Raw genomic sequence first — 19,694 nt, forward strand, 5'->3', positions numbered from 1 at the left:
ATAGCTTCTTCCTACGGTTTTAGAACTGTTAGACCAGTTGGTCCAAGCCTTGGTGTTCATGTGTGATATGTCCCTGGACTTGGCCTTATGGGTGGCCGGGACGTCAGCAGTGGGGGGTTGCTATTAGACGCCTGATATGGCTGACATGCTGGTCGGCTGACCAGGCTTCTAAAAAAGCTGTTGCTGATCTCCCTTTAATGGGGGAGAAGCTATTTGGAGATTTCTGGATAAGTTGATCAAAGGTATCACGGGGGGATAAGAGCACTAATCTGCCCCAATCCTCTAAAGGTGCCACGTCCTAGGCGGGGGAACTTCCTTTACTGTTCATAAACGTCTTTTTTGTGCCTCCGGGTCACAGAAAAAAGGTAAACCATTTAGATCTTTTGGAGGGTCCAAGAAGCCATGGTCCGGTAAGTCCAAGGGTGGCAAATCAGGACCCGCAGACAAGCCCTCGTCTGCATGAAGTGGCGCCCTCACCTGAGTCTGGGGTGGGGGGACATCTTTGATTCTTCCGGGAACCCTGGACTTTCTTGATTCAGGACAAATGGGTTCACAAATTTATCAGTTTCGGATACAAAATCGAATTCTGGTCTCGTCCACAAGACAGGTTCTTCCCGTCCAATCTTCTATTGTCCCCAGCCAGGTTAAGGTACTTGAGAGGGGCAGTACACGACTTGCTGTTGCAAGGGGTGATTGTGCCGTTTCCAGCTCCGGAACGCTTTCAGGGGTTTTATTCACCGTGCCTAGGAAAGAAGGCAAGGTGCACCCCAACCTAGATCTCAAAGCCCTGAACCGCTTTGTGCGAGTACAGAGGTTTCGGAAGTCCCTCCGTACGGTAGTGGCGTCTCTACATCAGGGAGATTTCTTGGCCTCCATAGATATCAAGGACGCATAGCTACACATCCCTATCTACGCTGGACACTAGGGATGCACCGATCCGATATTCGGATCGGAAATCAGCCCCGATATGGCCATAATAGTTGGATCGGGGGATCGGTAAAATTAACAGATCCAAGGGCCGATACGGTTTTGCTCTTTATAGCTTGTGAGGGAGCAGAGAACAGCTGTCAAAGGGAAAAAAAAAAAAGAGCCTCCTGCAAATGCCTTTCAACTCTCCCAGTTAGGCTCCGTTCACATGTCAGCGTATGGATCGCGGGCAGAACCGCCGCGGTTCCGCCCGCGATCCGGAGATTATTGCAAATCGCGGGACGCCTGTGCGTTGCCTGTTGATTTGCAATTGCCCCCCAAACGCTGAGCGATGTTGCCGCGATTTCCGCCTGCCGAATCGCGGTAACATCGCGCAAAAAAAAATCGCGGGACGCATTACGCCCAAAAAAGTACAAGAGCTTCTTTGGAGCGTATTGCGTCCCGCAATTTTTTTTGCGCGATGTTACCGCGATTCGGCAGGCGGAAATCGCGGCAACATCGCTCAGCGTTTGGGGGGCTATTGCAAATCAACGGGCAACGCACAGGCCTCCTGCGATTTGCAATAATCTCCGGATCGCGGGCGGAACCGCGGCGGTTCTGCCCGCGATCCATACGCTGACATGTGAACGGAGCCTTAAGTAAACACAATGACTACAATGTATCTTTTCGTTCCGTCTTCCGGAGGAGGGAAGTTTAACCTCTTAAAGACTAAACCCATGACATTTTAGATTTTGAATGCACAATGTTATAAGGTATCTGCCGATACCGATCCGGAAGTATTATTTTGTTATAAGCTCACAAAACAGTACTTCCGGATCGGACTGGGGATCGACGATTTCACAAAGCAAAAGATCGGGTTCGGGAACAAAAAAGTCGGATTGGTGCATCCCTACTGGACACCAGCGTTTTGTTTGCTTTGCAGTAGTGGAATAGCAATATCAATTTGTGGTGTTACCCTTTGGTCTCGCCTCTGCTCCCAGGGTGTTTACCAAGGTTCTGCCTCCGGTGTTAGCATTGCTGCACCGGAGGGGGATTGCGGTACTGGGATACCTGGACGATCTCCTGTTGAGAGCGGACTCTCATTTGGTTCTGTTGGAGAATCTGGAGGTCACTGTCCAAACACTGCAAGAGTTCGGTTGGAACATCAATTTCAAAAATCCGCGTTGACTCCGGTCCTGAGACTGGAGTACCTAGGCTTGATTCTGGATTCGGCCTTGGCGAAGGTTTTTCTTCCCCCCAGACAATCTACAAAAGTTGCAGGGGCGATTCAGTGATTACTGGACAACAAGCTGTCTTCCCTCAGAGTTTGCATGCAAGCTTTGGGTCTGATGGTGTCAACCTTCAAAGCGGTTCCATTTGCTCAGTTCCATACAAGACCCTTGCCGAGGGAGATTCTGGTAAAGTGGAACAAGGATTCAAAGTCCTTGGACTCCTTGATTCGGTTGAGCCACAACACCAAGTCTGCTGTGTTGTGGTGGATGCAGTCTCCAACACTATGCCACGGCAAGTCGTTCCTTCTGTTGTTCTGGACAGTTGTGACCACGGGTGCCAGCCTGACGGGGTGGGGTGCTGGGGAAGCTCTGTAATCAGGGTACATGGAAGATGGAAGAGTCAAAACTTCCGATCAATGTTTTGGAACTTTGGAGTGCCCTGGTGGCCAAGGAGATGGCCGAGATTTTAACTTTGGCAAAAAGATTTGTTCCAGCCCTCTCTGCTGTACACATCCGAGGTGTGAAACACTGGCAGGCGGATTACCTGAGTGTTGGATCAAGGGGAGTGGTTCCTACACCCGGAGGTGTTTCACCTACTGTGTGTTCGATGGGGGACCCCCGAGGTCGATCTGTTTCCTTCCCGTCTCAACAAGAAGGCGCAGAGATTCGTAGCCAGGTTTCGAGATCTCTGGCCAACGCCACAAACTCCCTGGTGGCTCCCTGGGATCAGTATCGACTGATTTATGCATTTCCCCATTGAAACTTCTGCTGCGTCTTCTGCACAGGATGGAGGTGGAAAGCATTCCGATCACTCTGGTGGCTTCAGACTGGCCTCGTTGGGCTGTCAGGGTTTACTTAGAGACCACTGCATTCTTCAGAAAATCGGACGCTCTTTTTGTCCTTACGGATGGACCTCGTAAGGGACTGGCTGCGTCTGCTGCAACCATTTGTAGATGGATCATACAGACAGTGGCACAGGCCTATTCACTGAAGGGTCAGATTCCTCCTTTTCCAGTGAAGGCGCATTCTACTAGAGTACTGAGTGCCTCCTGGGCTTTTCACCATCAGCCGTCGGTGCTACAAGTTTGCAAGGTGGCAACTTGGTCGTCTGTGCATACCTTTACTAAATTCTACAAGGTAGATGTGCTGGCATCAGCGGATGCTTCTTTTGGCCGCAAGGGTTTGCAGGTTGCAGTTTGAGAGAACCCCCTTTTTGGTTTCTCTTTGAGGGTTTGTTGTTTCGGGGGAGCTCCAGTTGTTTCTGGTTGAGCTCTGTTTTACCTGATTGGCTATGTTTTAGCCATTGGGACATTAAGGTTTTTTGTTGCTGTCTTGTTCCCACCCCTCATGTTTTTACTGCTTTGGGACATCCCTATAGTCTATGATTAAGCAGAGCTGCGTCTGTCGATGAACGATAGAGAAAACTGGATTTTTGTAAGAACTTACCGTAAAATCCTTTTCTCTGAAGTTCGTAGACAGACACAGCACCCGCCCCTCTACTGTTGAGTTATGGGGTCTTTTTCTGTCACTGCTTGCAACACAACTGTTAGAGTATAACAGAGCCTGAGGGGGGTATGCCTGCTGGGACAGCCCCTATAGGCGTGGACAGGTTTTTCCCCACCGAGCCCCTATCCCTAGTGGGAGGAGCATAACCCTATAGTCTATGAGCTGCATCTGTCGATGAACTTCAGAGAAAATTATTTTACGGTAAGTTCTTACAAAAATCCAGTTATTGAACAACTCTATGTTGTGTTCATATAAATATCAACCTTTAACACATGGTTGCTATTCGGTGCGTCATATAAGAAGAGGAAGAAATTGGTTTTGCTGTATTTGTGTCTCTTATTTTCCACTTTTATATGAATAAAATATTTAGAAATGTTGTTCTAGTTTCTTTAGAAGGCAATGAGTCCACAATATACAATGTAATTAATGGCAAGGATTAAGGATAGAACATCATTATTTATTTTCCAATTGATCTATAAATCCTGTATATGTGGAGGTTCTCGGTGTCCAGAGGTGGTGGACTCTAATGGCGTTCTCTGGTTTTTCTTTCAGAAATATGGATCCCACCCGGCGGATCACTCTTCCAGAATCCACTTACAGGCATCTTCTCGGGTGTAAGAATGAGATCACCGACCTCTTCCTCAGGAAGTTCAGTTGTGTAGTGGAGTTAAGAGGTCCTGAACCAACCAGCAAGTCTCAAGCTGCATCAGTCAAGGCTGAAAAAGTTTATGAGAAGAGAACCTTGGGGGGCCCTGTGGTCAGTGTATGGAAGGGCGACCTCACTAAGCAGGATGCCGATGTTGTGGTGAATGCCGCTAACGAACATCTCGATCATGCCGGGGGGTTGGCCCGTGCTTTGGTGGAAGCCGGAGGACCAATCATTGAAAAGGACAGCAAAGACTATATTAAGTCCCACGGAGCGATAGAAACTGGAGAGTACGCAGTGACACGTCCCGGCGATCTCCCCTGTAAGTGTCTCCTTCATGTTGTGGGTCCAATATGGTTCCAAGAAACCGCCGACAGATGTAACAATGAGCTTGCCAAAAGCATTAGCAACGTGTTGAAATATGTGAATAAAAACACAGACATCAAATCTGTGGCCATCCCAGCCGTGAGCTCCGGGATCTTTGGGTTTCCTCTCCAACAGTGTGCAGATATTATAGTGAAGACCATTCGCTCATTCTTTTATACTGTGACACAGACCCATCTAAAGGAAATCCGACTGGTGAATAACAATGACCCGGCTGTCCAAGCCATGAAGTCGGCCTGTGAAAGCTCTTTTGGACCAAGTGAAGACCTCAGTGGAGCCACATCAGCTCCTGCTTACCAGACAGGGCCAACGACACGCAGCATGAGCGCTAACTCCCAACCCCCACCAACGACCTCCGGCTATAAGAATGCGTCTGGGCAGTCCATCACCATTAAAGGAGTAACCCTTCACCTGAAAAAGGGGTTAATCCAGGAACAAAGTGTAAGTTAATTTCCCATCTATCAGTCCTTTTTATGCCTCAATGTACTCATTCCTTTCCAGTTATTTTTTATATTTCATGTCAAAGAGAAAGTAATTCATGCTGGAGGGGAAGTATTTCACAACATTTTTTTTTATATCTTGCCCATCCAAAAGTTCTCATTTTTTAAAAACAATTTTGCCCAAATAAAGGGTTTTAGTCATTTTTGGTATTCTTACTTTTGTACAGATCATAGACCTTTAAACTCTGAAAAGTATCTTCTGTGTCTTCTGTCTGCCTGTGGGTTTTCTGATCACAGATTGGCCACAGATGTTCATGTCAGGTGGCCAGACATCTACCCAACGCTCAGAGCAATAGGACCTGCACACACCACCTTGTGAATTGGATGGCATGCTGAATAAAGCACCGCCTATTAGGTTGAGAGATCTCTTTTTATCATCTTGAATAGAAGGATCTGGCCCCTAGTTAGCATTAACCAACCCAATCCTCACCTGACCTTTAGGCCATGAAATTGGGAGATATTAGGCAATTTATGGCCACTCTTTTGTAAGTTTCTGGTCTTGATACCTTAGACTAGGGCCGGGACAAGGGGTGGGCAGGAGGAGGGGGGGGGGGGCTGCCCTGCCCTGGGCACTTTGGTATCATATGAGTTGGGTGGGGGGCACAAGGAGACTAGGGAAGAGGGGATTTGTTCTGGAAAGAGGAATTTGGGGGGTTGCACAGGGTAATATTGTTCTAGGAAGGGAAATCTGGGGTGGGTGGTGCTAAGAGTGGTGATTTTTAGGGATTTGTGTTGGGAGGGGGGTGGGGGGAAGATTTGCGCTAGAAAGGGTGAATTTAAAGTGAGGGGGGAGAAGATGTGTACCAGGAGGGGACATTTTAGGGGTAGAGGACTTTTTTTTTAGAGGATAGGGGTCATTTTTTTTTTGTTGGGGGGGGGGGGGGTTGGGGCAGTCGAGCTGGGGGATAGTGGGGGGGGGGGGGGGATTTCAGCAGGGGGACAGCTTTGTATTTTTGAGAAGAGGGAATTTTATGCCTAGGGGTAAGCATGCAGATTAGTGCTCAGTGTTTTTTGAGGGGGGTTTGTCCCTAAGATGTTCATACATCTTAGGGGCAGGGCGCAGTTTGGCATGTTCGCCCTGGGCTCTAGATGACCTTGTCCTGGCACTGCCTTAGAGCAACCACTCTCAACCAGAGTTTCTTCAGAGAGGGCTTCCTTGAGCAATAAACATTATTTTCCTCTCAGGTAAGTTACCAGTGACAACAACGATCTTTTTTGCTTTTTGTAAGGGGTAGGGGGTATTTTTCCAAATGGCCATCAATATAGGGGCATTCTAGCCATTGATCACCATGCTAATGTACCAGGAGGTGTGGATAAAGTTATTATCGGCAGGGGTTCTCTGATACCTGAAAGCTATTTCAAGGGTTCCTCTATGTGAAACATGTGGAGAGAGGCTGATCTAGAGATATGAGATCAATAATTATCTCATAATTTATGGGTAAATGTGAGCTGTAAAACGTTCAATGCAAACTTTTCTGACATTAATAGCATACCTGCCAACTGTCCCGTTTGACCCGGGACAATCCCGGCAAATAGGAGCCTGTCCCGCGTAATTTACATTGTCCCTGTTAATCAGGGACAATATAAATAAAAAAATAAAAAATCTTTTTTTTTTTTTTTAATTTTGTGCCACACAGTGTCGCTCTCACCCCAGCTAGGTGTTGTAGTTCTGGCAGCAGGTTGTTTCTCTCTCTGTGCCGGCTCACTCTTCCCGTCTGTCGCAAATTTAACGTGTCACCGGAGGCAGGGTGTCAGCATGGCACACTTTCCAAAATCCGCCAGCAGGGGGAGGCAGAGCACCTTCCGACAAGCTGGAGGCCTCACACTCCATTAATTACTACTATTAATAATGTTTTTTTAATAGATATAATTTTTACACCTGTTAATTGATACATATATATAGTTTTCTAGCTCTAGATAAATGTGTGTACATATCCGTGTATGTGTGTGTGTGTGCATATATATATATATATATATAGATAGATATATTGCTCAAAAAAATGAAAACAGACCTCAATCCTCAATGGGAAAAATCTCATGCTGGATATCTATACTGGTATGGACTGGGTAATGTGTTAGGATCTATATTGGTATGGACTATACTGGTATGGACTCTGTAATGTGTTAGGATGGTATGGACTGGGTAATGTGTTAGGATCTATACCAGTGGCGGCCGGCTGATAGGGGGCGCAGGGGCGCCGCCCCCCCCCCCCCCCCAAAAAAAAGAAAAAAAAAAGATTAAAAAAAATAAATAATAATTTTTGCCCACAAGGGGCGCCCGCCTCATTGGTGCCTATGGGGGGTGGGGTTTTCCACCCGCAGAGGCGCCGAGAGGTGGCCTTCTGGGGCGTAACTGTAGCGCAGAGCACTGCGCTACACCCACCCCCCTTTTGGAGCCCGCTCCATTGGTGCCTATGGGGGGGGTGGGGTTTTCCACCCGCAGAGGCGCCGAGAGGCGGCCTTCTGGGGCGTAACTGTAGCGCAGAGCAGGGCGCTACACCACCCCCCTTTTGTGATGTCTTGGATCATGATTGGTCCAGACTCCAGCCTGGACCAATCATGATTCAGGACATCCATGCTGACCTCGTTGGGGGCGGCGCCGGTGTGTGCAACAGTCACTCACCGTCACCGCCCAGTCAGCTTCCCGCCGCCGCAGAAGAGGAGTCGCGCCGCAGAAGAGGAGTCGCGAGGAGGGGAGAAGCCGCCGCCGCCGCCGCTCTGCAAGATCCGATCGAGGAGTTGCGAGGAGGGGAGAAGATCCGATCGGCCCACAGCACAGCAGTCTGTCCGGTCAGGTGAGCCAGCCCAAGAGCAGGTAAGTGACATGACCTGTAACATGACCTGTGACATGACCTGTAACATGACCTGTGACATGACCTGTGACATGACCTGTAACATGACCTGTAACATGACCTGAGACATGACTGTAACATGACCTGTGACATGACTGTAACATGACCAGTGACATGACTGTAACATGACCTGTGACATGACCTGTGACATGACTGTAACATGACCCATGACATGACCTGTGACATGACTGTGACATGACTGTTACATGACCTGTGACCTGACCTGACATGACTGTAACATGACCTGTGACATGACTGTGACATGACTGTGACATGACCTGTTACATGACCTGTGACCTGACATGACTGTGACATGACCTGTGACATGACCTGACGTGACTGTGACATGACCTGTGACATGACTGTAACATGACCCGTGACATGACTGTGACATGACTGTGACATGACTGTGACATGACTGTGACATGACCTGTGACATGACTGTGACATGACCTGTGACATGACTGTGACATGACTGTGACATGACCTGTGACATGACTGTGACATGACCTGTGACATGACCTGTGACCTGACCTGACGTGACTGTAACATGACCTGTGACATGACCTGTGACCTGACATGACTGTGACATGACCTGTGACATGACCTGACGTGACTGTGACATGACCTGTGACATGACTGTAACATGACCCGTGACATGACCTGTGACATGACTGTGACATGACCTGTGACCTGACCTGACGTGACTGTAACATGACCTGTGACATGACCTGTGACATGACCTGTGACATGACTGTTACATGACCTGTGACCTGACCTGACATGACCATGACATGACCTGTGACCTGACCTGACTGTGACCTGACTGTGACATGACCTGTGACCTGACCTGACCTGACCTGTGACCTGACCTGTAACATGACCTGTGACATGACCTGTGACATGACTGTGACATGACTGTGACATGACCTGACATGACTGTAACATGACCTATGACATGACCTGTGACATGACCTGTGACCTGACCTGTGACATGACCTGACCTGTGACGTGACATGACCTGTAACATGACCTGTGACCTGACCTGTGACATGACTGTGACATGACCTGTGACATGACTGTGACATGACTGTGACATGACCTGTGACATGACTGTGACATGACCTGTGACCTGACCTGACGTGACTGTAACATGACCTGTGACCTGACATGACTGTGACATGACCTGTGACATGACCTGACGTGACTGTGACATGACTGTAACATGACCCGTGACATGACCTGTGACATGACTGTGACATGACCTGTGACATGACTGTGACATGACCTGTGACCTGACCTGACGTGACTGTAACATGACCTGTGACATGACCTGTGACATGACCTGTGACATGACTGTAACATGACCTGTGACCTGACCTGACATGACCATGACATGACCTGTGACCTGACCTGACTGTGACCTGACTGTGACATGACCTGTGACATGACCTGTGACCTGACCTGACCTGACCTGTGACCTGACCTGTAACATGACCTGTGACATGACCTGTGACATGACTGTGACATGACTGTGACATGACCTGACATGACTGTAACATGACCTATGACATGACCTGTGACATGACCTGTGACCTGACCTGTGACATGACCTGACCTGTGACGTGACATGACCTGTAACATGACCTGTGACATGACCTATGACATGACCTATGACCTGACCTGTGACATGACCTGTGACATGACATGACCTGTGACGTGACCTGACCTGTGACACGACCTGTGACCTTACTGTAACATGACCTATGACATGACCTGTGACATGACCTGTGACCTGACCTGACATGACTGTAACATGACCTGTGACCTGCCCTGTGACCTGACCTGTGACCTGCCCTGTGACATGACTGTAATATGACCTGTGACCTGACCTGTGACATGACCTGACCTGTGACATGACTGTGACATGTGTGACATGACTGTGGTCAGGTGGTCACTGTGCATTATTGGGGACATGCTGGTCAGGTCACTGTGCATAGATGGGGGGACATGCTGGTCAGGTCACTGTGCATTGATGGGACGTGCTGGTCAGGTCACTGTGCATTGATGGGGACATGCTGGTCAGGTGGTCACTGTGCATTGATGGGGACATGCTGGTCAGGTGGTCACTGTGCATTAATGGGGACATGCTGGTCAGGTCACTGTGCATGGATGGGGGACATGCTGGTCAGGTGGTCACTGTGCATTGATGGGGACATGCTGGTCAGGTCACTGTGCATTAATGGGGACATGCTGGTCCGGTCACTGTGCATTGAATGTGTACATGCTGGTCAGGTGGTCACTGTGCATTGATGGGGACATGCTGGTCAGGTGGTCACTGTGCATTGATGGGGACATGCTGGTCAGATGGTCACGGTGCATTGATGGGGACATGCTGGTCAGATCACTGTGCATTAATGGGGACATGCTGGTCAGCTCACTGTGCATTAAATGGGGACATGCTGGTCACTGTGCATTGATGGGGACATGCTGGTCAGGTGGTCCCTGTGCATTAATGGGGACATGCTGGTCAGGTCACTGCGCATTGATGGGGACATGCTGGTCAGGTCACTGTGCATGGATGGGGGACATGCTGGTCAGGTCACTGTGCATTAATGGGGACATGCTGGTCAGGTCACTGTGCATTAATGGGGACATGCTGGTCAGGTCACTGTGCATTAATGGGGACATGCTGGTCAGGTCACTGTGCATGGATGGGGGACATGCTGGTCAGGTGGTCACTGTGCATTAATGGGGACATGCTGGTCAGGTCACTGTGCATTAATGGGGACATGCTGGTCAGGTCACTGTGCATTGATGGGGACATGCTGGTCAGGTGGTCACTGTGCATTGATGGGGACATGCTGGTCAGGTGGTCACTGTGCATTGATGGGGACATGCTGGTCAGGTGGTCACTGTGCATTGATGGGGACATGCTGGTCAGGTCACTGTGCATTGATGGGGACATGCTGGTCAGGTCACTGTGCATTGATGGGGACATGCTGGTCAGGTCACTGTGCATTGATGGGGGACATGCTGGTCAGGTCACTGTGCATTGATGGGGGACAGGCTGGTCAATCTTGAACTAACTTAATGATTGTTTGTTAAGTCACGCAATTTTTTACAGCGTTTTTTTGCCGCAAAGCAATACCTATTATACCTAACACATTACCCAGGTGTGAACTGGGTAATGTGTTAGGATCTATACTGGTATGGACTGGGTAATGTGTTAGGATGATATGGACTGGGTAATGTGTTAGGATCTATACTGGTATGGACTGGGTAATGTGTTAGGATCTATACTGGTATGGACTGGGTAATGTGTTAGGATCTATACTGGTATGGACTGGGTAATGTGTTAGGATCTTTACTGGTATGGACTGGGTAATGTGTTAGGATCTATACTGGTATGGACTGGGTAATGTGTAGGATGGTATGGACTGGGTAATGTGTTAGAATCTATACTGGTATGGACTGGGTAATGTGTTAGGATCTATACTGGTATGGACTGGGTAATGTGTTAGAATCTATACTGGTATGGACTGGGTAATGTGTTAGGATCTATACTGGTATGGACTGGGTAATGTGTTAGGATCTATACTGGTATGGACTGGGTAATGTGTTAGGATCTATACTGGTATGGACTGGGTAATGTGTGAGAATGGTATGGACTGGGTAATGTGTTAGGATCTATACTGGTAAGGACTGGGGAATGTGTTAGGATCTATACTGGTATGGACTGGGTAATGTGTTAGGATCTATACTGGTATGGACTGGGTAATGTGTTAGGATCTATACTGGTATGGGCTGGGTAATGTGTTAGGATCTATACTGGTATGGACTGGGTAATGTTTCAGGATCTATACTGGTAAGGACTGGGTAATGTGTTAGGATCTATACTGGTATGGACTGGGTAATGTGTTAGGATGATATGGACTGGGTAATGTGTTAGGATCTATACTGGTATGGACTGGGTAATGTGTTAGGATCTATACTGGTATGGACTGGGTAATGTGTTAGGATCTATACTGGTATGGACTGGGTAATGTGTTAGGATCTTTACTGGTATGGACTGGGTAATGTGTTAGGATCTATACTGGTATGGACTGGGTAATGTGTAGGATGGTATGGACTGGGTAATGTGTTAGAATCTATACTGGTATGGACTGGGTAATGTGTTAGGATCTATACTGGTATGGACTGGGTAATGTGTTAGAATCTATACTGGTATGGACTGGGTAATGTGTTAGGATCTATACTGGTATGGACTGGGTAATGTGTTAGGATCTATACTGGTATGGACTGGGTAATGTGTTAGGATCTATACTGGTATGGACTGGGTAATGTGTGAGAATGGTATGGACTGGGTAATGTGTTAGGATCTATACTGGTAAGGACTGGGGAATGTGTTAGGATCTATACTGGTATGGACTGGGTAATGTGTTAGGATCTATACTGGTATGGGCTGGGTAATGTGTTAGGATCTATACTGGTATGGACTGGGTAATGTTTCAGGATCTATACTGGTAAGGACTGGGTAATGTGTTAGGATCTATACTGGTATGGACTGGGTAATGTTTCAGGATCTATACTGGTATGGACTGGGTAATGTGTTAGGATCTATACTGGTATGGACTGGGTAATGTGTTAGGAAGGAAAGGATGCCATATTGTTTTATGTAAATGAAAATGATCACCCTACAGAGGGCTGAATTCAAAGACAGGTGAATAAAGTGTGAAATGTGCTCAGGAGTGACCATACAAACAATGTAATATGGAAATATAAATAAAGTGCAAGGTGTAAATAAGTACAATAAAACCTAATTATAGCAGATAGTATAATCATACTTATTTACACCTTGCACTTTATTTATATTTCCATATTACATTTTTGTATGGTCACACCTGAGCACATTTCACACTTTAGGGCTCTTTCACATGGGCTTTCCGTGTGAAAGGTCCGCTGCGGTCCTTTTTTTTTTCTTTTTCACGGAGCGGATGACATTTCTGTCACCCGCTCCGTAGGTCCGCATATCATCCCATCCGTTTGCGGATGATATGCGGACCTAATGTAAGTCTATGGGGATTGCGGATGTCAGCGGATGACACCGCTGACATCCGATTTTCCTTCCTTTCCATTTTTTGAACGGAACAAAAATAGGGTTCTGTTCCGTTCCAAAAAACGGAACAGAACTGAAAGGAAGGAAATCGGATGTCAGTGGATGGTATTCCGCTGACATCCGCAATGCCATAGACTTACATTATGTCCGCAAATCATCCGCAAAAAAATTGGATGATTTGCGGACATACGGAAAGCCCGTGTGAAAGAGCCCTTAGAATTGCAGGGAATTGTGATGAGAAGTTGTGCAGCTGAATGGGAGAATTATTCCAACTCTGCTACTTTGGCCTCAAGTTTTCAATTCCCTTTTCAATTTCCTGTAATTCTCTCTTTATGAAGTAGACCCTATAATCTGATAAGTAGGCGGAGATTAATTATGTGGAGTGGGCGGAGCTTCAGGAAAGTGGGTGTGGTAAGTAATTGATAGTTGCGCTGCAAAGTGTCCCTGGAAATTTTTTTCAAATGTTGGCAACTATGTAATAGGTGTATAGTACATCTCAAGAAAAGGTATTTTGCTTGCATATACACTAAACATGATTAAATGTGTACAATGGTTCCTTTAAATGTTCAACCACTTGCTTACCGGGCACTTTTACCCCCTTCCTGCTCAGGCCAATCTTCAGCTTTTAGCACTGTCGCACTTTGAATGACAATAGCGCAGTCATGCTACACTGTACCCATATGACATTTTTTAGCATTTTGTTTTCACACAAATAAAGCTTTCTTCTGGTGGTATTTAATCACCGCTGTTTTTTTTTTATTTTTTTGCGCTTTTCTTTTTTAAACAAAAAAGACTGAAAATCTTGGGGAAAAAAAAGTTTTTCATATTTTGTTATAAAAATTTACAAACAGGTAATTTTTCTCCTTCACTGATGGGCACCGATAGATGGCACTGATGAGGCTGCACTGATAGGCGGCACTGATAGGCGGCACTGGAGGTCACTGATCAGGAGGCACTGATGGGTAACGATTAGCAACCCTGATGGGCAATGATTGGCGGCCCTGATGGGCACTGATAGGTGGCACTGGCTGGCACTGATTAGCAGTATTGAAGGGTACTGGTAGGTGGCACTGGTGGGCACTAATAGGTGGCACTGATGGGGCACTAAGGGGACGGATGTCCCTCTAACAGAAGCTAGTTAGCAGCTGTCTTCATTTCTTCACGCTGACAGCTGATCACATGGTAAAGGGCCCACTGTGATTGGCCCTATACCCTGCTCTGTGATCAGATGAGCCCCAAGGACTCAGCAATCACAGAGCGCGCCCGGAGAACGGGAGGACGTGTATGTACACTCTCTCAGCATTTTAAGCCCACGTTGTAGCTGTCTTTCGGCTATAGTGCAGGCACAAAGTGGTTAAAGAGTAACACTTTTGTTGAGAGAAAAAATCCTCCCCTCTGGGTGATCTATGTACATTTCAGGGATTTTACAGGCTAAGATCCCTTTTTAGAAAAAAAAACAATAAATGCACTTTTCTCTATCGTCCATTGACAGAAGCAGCTCTTATGCTTCTTATCCCGTTGGGTTAAGCTGCCCCCTGCAGGAGGGAGTAGTACTAGGCAGGAACAAAAGCAATTCACCACGCTCCAGCAAACCAGTTTGTTTCTGCCTAGAGAAGGAGTATGACCTAGGTTTCCTGCTGGGACTTCGGTCTCAGTTTTTTATTCTTTTAAGAATATTTTGTTTTATTTATCTTTACTTACTTTGCTAGTTATTATTCAGGGGGATCCTCCTGGTGATCTACAAGCAATGCTGGCTGAGGTTTCACACTGGATATTCTAGATCCTTAAGGTCTCCCAGCCTGGTCTACGAGCGTGAGCAGGTTATAGTCCCGCACTAGGCCTCGCCACGACGGAGCCCCTTTTTGGATGGGGACGAGCCTGCGAGTGGATGTCTCGCTGGGACGCGACGACCTGGAACGCCCTAAGTCACAGCGTGCCCCTCAGCTGGCAGCACCGCCACTCTGGGTGGGAGGTGGTCTGTCCAGAGCGGAGCCCACCCGGTCCAGGGTATGGTGAGCAAATGCAGTCCCCCCGGTCTCTTGGTGGTTTTGGGGGGGACGTGGGCCCTCTCCTGGGGATAATGGGACCTGGTACTTCCTAAAAGATGCCCTTGGCCTGTCAGGATACCTGGCCCTGTGCCCTACCCCCCTCTCCCACCCCCTAGGGGGTGCTATAGCTGCAGCACCTGGCGTCCTGGGGGGGGGGGGGGTGGATATGGTGACTTTTCCTGCTAGGTCTGAGTAGATTCCTTGTGGCCTCCATATGGGGTCCCCTGACTCCATGGCGGGTCGTGGGAGCCACCATCTTTAGTGTGGGCAATAGAAAACTGTTTCCCATTGACTTGTATGGGGAAGCCATTTTCCCTGTGCTTCCCGTTGACTTGCATTGACAGCCATTTTTGTATAGCCCTATGGAGTTACACAGGCAGCGTGACTTTTCACATGTTGTCCAGGCTGATGTCCTATACTGTGACTCTCACTTTCCTTTTGCACAGACTGGTTCAGGAGGTCTTTTTCTGAAGGTGGTAAAGTACTGGGGTCTCTGTGGGCATATCCCTGCGCACTCTGCTATCTGTATATATTTAAGGGGGACTCCGCAGACCACGGGGATCGGCAGGTGGGGACCGCGATCGGCGCTTTTAAAGTGACAGTACTACCTTTCTCTGTTGCATTAATTATGGAGTCCCAGGCAGTGGTTTCACCCACAGACCCCCTTACTGCGGCTACTGGACCTTCCGGATCGCAGTTGCTGGCTGCGATTTCAGCAGGACTGGGGTTCTCTGATTCAGAGACTGATATTGTCACCACGGACGCCCCCCACCTTAAGGGGTCGCTGTCCTTGCAATCGGATGGTGAAGAGGACCCTTCCTCTTCAGGTGGAGCTCAGGAACAAGCTTTGGTGGAGGCCCTGATTGTTTCAGTAAGGGAAACTTTAAAAATGGCAGATGAGCCCACGCCAGCAGGGACTCGGGTGTCTTTTGGCTCCCGCAAGACCCAAAAATCGGGCAGGGTTTTCCCTTGTCCCAAGAATTTTCATGATATTGTTAATGACCAATAGCGGCATATCAAGCACGTTCTAGTAGTGCCTAAGTGCTTTAAACGCCGTTATCCCTTTGCTGAGACGGTTTCCAAACCGTGTGACGGTACCGCCTAAGGTGGATCATCCTGTTTCCAGGTTGAGCAAAACTACTATAGTGCCTGTGGAAGATTCCCCAGTTTTTACAGATCCGGTGGACAGGCTGGTGGAATCCCTTTCCCGCCACCTTTATGTGTTGGCAGGTTTTATCCTGAAACCAGTTTTTGTGTCTGTTTTTGGTATCACAGATGGTTACGGAATGGGTAAAGGTTTTGAAGGGGAACTTGGATCCTGACTTAGTTCCCCCAGAACTGATGGAACTTATGGACCAGATGGCCCAGGCCTTGGTGTTCCTGTGTAATGCGTCCTTGGATGCGGCTCCACTCATGGCCAGAGTGTTGGCTATAGGGATCGCCTTACGTCGCATGGTGTGGCTGAAAAGCTGGTCAGCTGACCAGGCTTCCAAGAAGGCCTTAACAGATCTTCCTTTTCTTGGAGAGCAATTGTTTGGCAACTCGCTGGATGAGTTGATCAAGGGTCTGACTGGTGGGAAGAGTACTCTTCTTCCTCAATCCTCCAAAGGTAAAGCACCCTGTAATAAGCGGGGCCTTCCTTCCCCTCTCATAGACATTTTTTTCATGCCTCCGGGGCGCAAGAAAAATGTAAGTCGTTCAGAGCTTCTGTAGGGGCTAAGAAGTCCTGGTCAGGCAAGCCCAAGACCAGTCAGTCCGGTTCTGCGGACAAGTCCTCTTCAGCATGAAGGGGCGCCCTCACCTGTTTCTGGGGTGGGGGGACGTCTGTGCTTCTTTCAGGAACCCTGGACTTCCTTTATTCAAGACAAATGGGTTCACAAACCGATTCGTTTCGGGTACAAGATCGAATTTCGGTCCCGGCCAGCGTTTTTTTCAGTCAAATCTTTGTCTGTTCCTGGATCGTTTGAAGGATCTTCAGGACGCAGTGCAGGATCTCCTTGCTCAAGAAGGGATTGTGCCGGTTCCTCCGCAGGAACGCTTTCAAGGTTTCTATTCAAACCTGTTCATGGGGTCCAGAAAAGAGGGCAAGGTGCGTCCAATTCTGGACCTCAAGGCTCTGAACTGTTTTGTACGGGTGCAGAAGTTTCCACTCCATTCGGTCAGTGGTAGTGTCTTTGAATCAGGGGGAATTTCTGGCCTCCATCGATATCAAAGACATGTATTTACACATCCCCATCTACGGGGGACACCAGCGAGATCTGCTCTATCCTGGTGGATCCAGTCACCAGCTTTGTGTCAGGGCAAGTCCTTCCTGCGCTGTTTTTGTGGTCCCCATGAACGCCAGCCTCTCAGGCTGGGGTGGAGTGCTGGGGAAGCTCTGTGCCCAGGGGACTTGGTCGACAGAGGAGTCTCCCTTACCAATTAATATTCTGGAGCTCAGAGTGATCGAGCTTTGCCTGTTCCACTGGACGCATCAGCTCCGCAGTTCTCTGGTTCGGATCCAATCCGACAATCGGTGGCCCCAAGAGTGTCCTGGAGGTGGCCGAGATTCGGGTATGGGTGGAAGACAATGTTCCGGCTCTCTCCGCAGTCAACATTCTGGGTGTGGAGAATTGGCAAGCAGATTCCCTGAGTCGTCAGGTGCAGGATCAAGGGGAATGGTCCCTTCATCCGGAGGGGTTTCATCTCCTGTGTGTCCGGTGGGGAACTCCGGAGGTAGATCTGTTTGCATCTCGCCTCAACAAAAAAGTCCAGGGTTTTGTTGCCAGGTCTCTGGCTGATGCCACAGATGCCTTTGTGGCTCCTTGGAGCCAGTATCGGCTGATTTATGCCTTCCTTCCGATCAAACTCCTGCTGAGGTTTCTCCGCAGGGTGGCAGTGGAAGGAATTCCTGTCGTTCTGGTGGCCCCAGAGTGGCCTCGTCAGCCTTGGTACGCAGACCTAGTAAAATTGGTCGTCGATCCTCCGTGGAGACTTCCTCTGCGGGAGGATCTGCTGTCCCAGGGACCGATCTTTCATCCTGCTTTACGGTAGCTGGCTTTAACGGCATGGATGTTGAAAGCAAGGTGTTGAGAGTTAGAGGTCTTTCTGACTTGGTGATTCCTACACTTTTGAAGGCCAGGAAGTCGACGTTCAGGAAGATCTAACATCGTACATGGAAATCGTACATTTCATGGTGTGAATCGCTGCAGCTGAACCCTCGCTTGTTTTCTATAGCTAGGGTTTTGGCCTCTTTACAAAAAGGGGTTGAGCAGCGATTGGTTTTGGGCACTAGCAAGAGCCAAGTGTCGGCCTTGGCTATTTACTTCCAACGTCTGTTGGCTACTAATAGCTTGATTCGCACTTTTATTCAGGGGATGTGTCATCTGGGTCCTCCGAGGAGATCCCCCGTTGCCTCCGTGGGATCTCAATCTAATTTTGTCTCTTCCAAAAAAAGCCTCCTTTTGAGAACATTTGGGAGATTTCGCTGCTTCCTTTGTCACTTTGTTGCTTTTCTGGTGGCAATTACTTCTGCCTGTAGAATGTCTGAGTTGGCTGGGCTGGGCTGTCCTGTCGTTCGCCTTATTTGGTGGTCCACAGAGATAAAGTGGTACTCCGACATAAGCTGTCTTTTCTTCCTAAGGTGGTGTCGGATTTTCATCTCAATTAAGACATTGTGTTGCCTTCCCTATGTCCTAAAGCTAAGCATCGCAAGGAAATTGCCTTGCACTTTCTGGATGTGGTTCAGGCGATAAGGGTTTATCTGACAGTAACTGAGTCTTTTAGGAAATTGGACTCTCTCTTTTTTGTTGTTACCGAAGGACCTCAAAGGTTGGCTACGTCTGCTGCGATCATATCCAGATGGTTTAGGCAGACAGTTGTTCAGGCTTATTCACTAAAGGGTCAGGTTCCTCCTTTCCCTGTGAAGGCGCATTCTACTAGAGCGCTGAGTGCCTCCTGGGCTTTTCGTCATCCGACCTCAGTAGTGCAAGTTTGTAAAGCAGCAACTTGGTCATCTGTGCTCACTTTTACAAAATTCTACAAAGTAGATTTGTTGACATCTTCTGATGCTTCTTTGGCCGCAAGTTTTTGCAGGCTGCTGTTTCATAAGGGAATCATTTATTTCTCTTTAGGGGTTTTTTCTTTCATGGGTGAGCTCCTCTTGTTCCTGGTTGAGCTTCATGTTACCCGGTTGGCTAAGATTAGCCTTTGGAGTTTACGTTTACTATCTGGTTGCGTTTCTCCCCACCCCTCATGCCTACACTGCTTTTGGGATGCCCCAATGGTATAAGAAGCATAAGGGCTGCGTCTGTCAATGGACGATAGCGAAAACTGGATTTTTGTAAGATTTTACCGTAAAATCCTCTTCTCTTAAAGTCCATTGACAGACGCAGCACCCATCCCTCTGATATGGGGATGGTTTGTGTCGTCTTTTTCACTGCTTGCAGCGAAACTGGTTTGCTGGAGCAGGGTGTGGGGGGTTATGCCTATAGGGACAGCCCCTGTGGGTGTGGTGAATTGC

At 48.2% G+C, this 19,694-nt stretch overlaps 1 protein-coding gene across 1 annotated transcript in view; it reads left to right on the forward strand.

Annotated features, from left to right (window-relative positions):
- Positions 1–19,694, forward strand: part of PARP9 (poly(ADP-ribose) polymerase family member 9) — a 144,781-nt gene that overhangs the window by 9,785 nt on the left and 115,302 nt on the right. Inside the window, exon 2 of the mRNA XM_082261816.1 lies at positions 4,197–5,115. Coding sequence (XP_082117942.1) covers positions 4,201–5,115 — 915 coding nt within the window. The 5' untranslated portion in view covers positions 4,197–4,200. The remainder of the gene's footprint in view (positions 1–4,196; positions 5,116–19,694) is intronic.

This window comes from Pelophylax lessonae (assembly GCF_965119305.1).
Source record: "Pelophylax lessonae genome assembly, chromosome: 6".
Classification (NCBI taxonomy): Eukaryota; Metazoa; Chordata; class Amphibia; order Anura; family Ranidae; genus Pelophylax; species Pelophylax lessonae.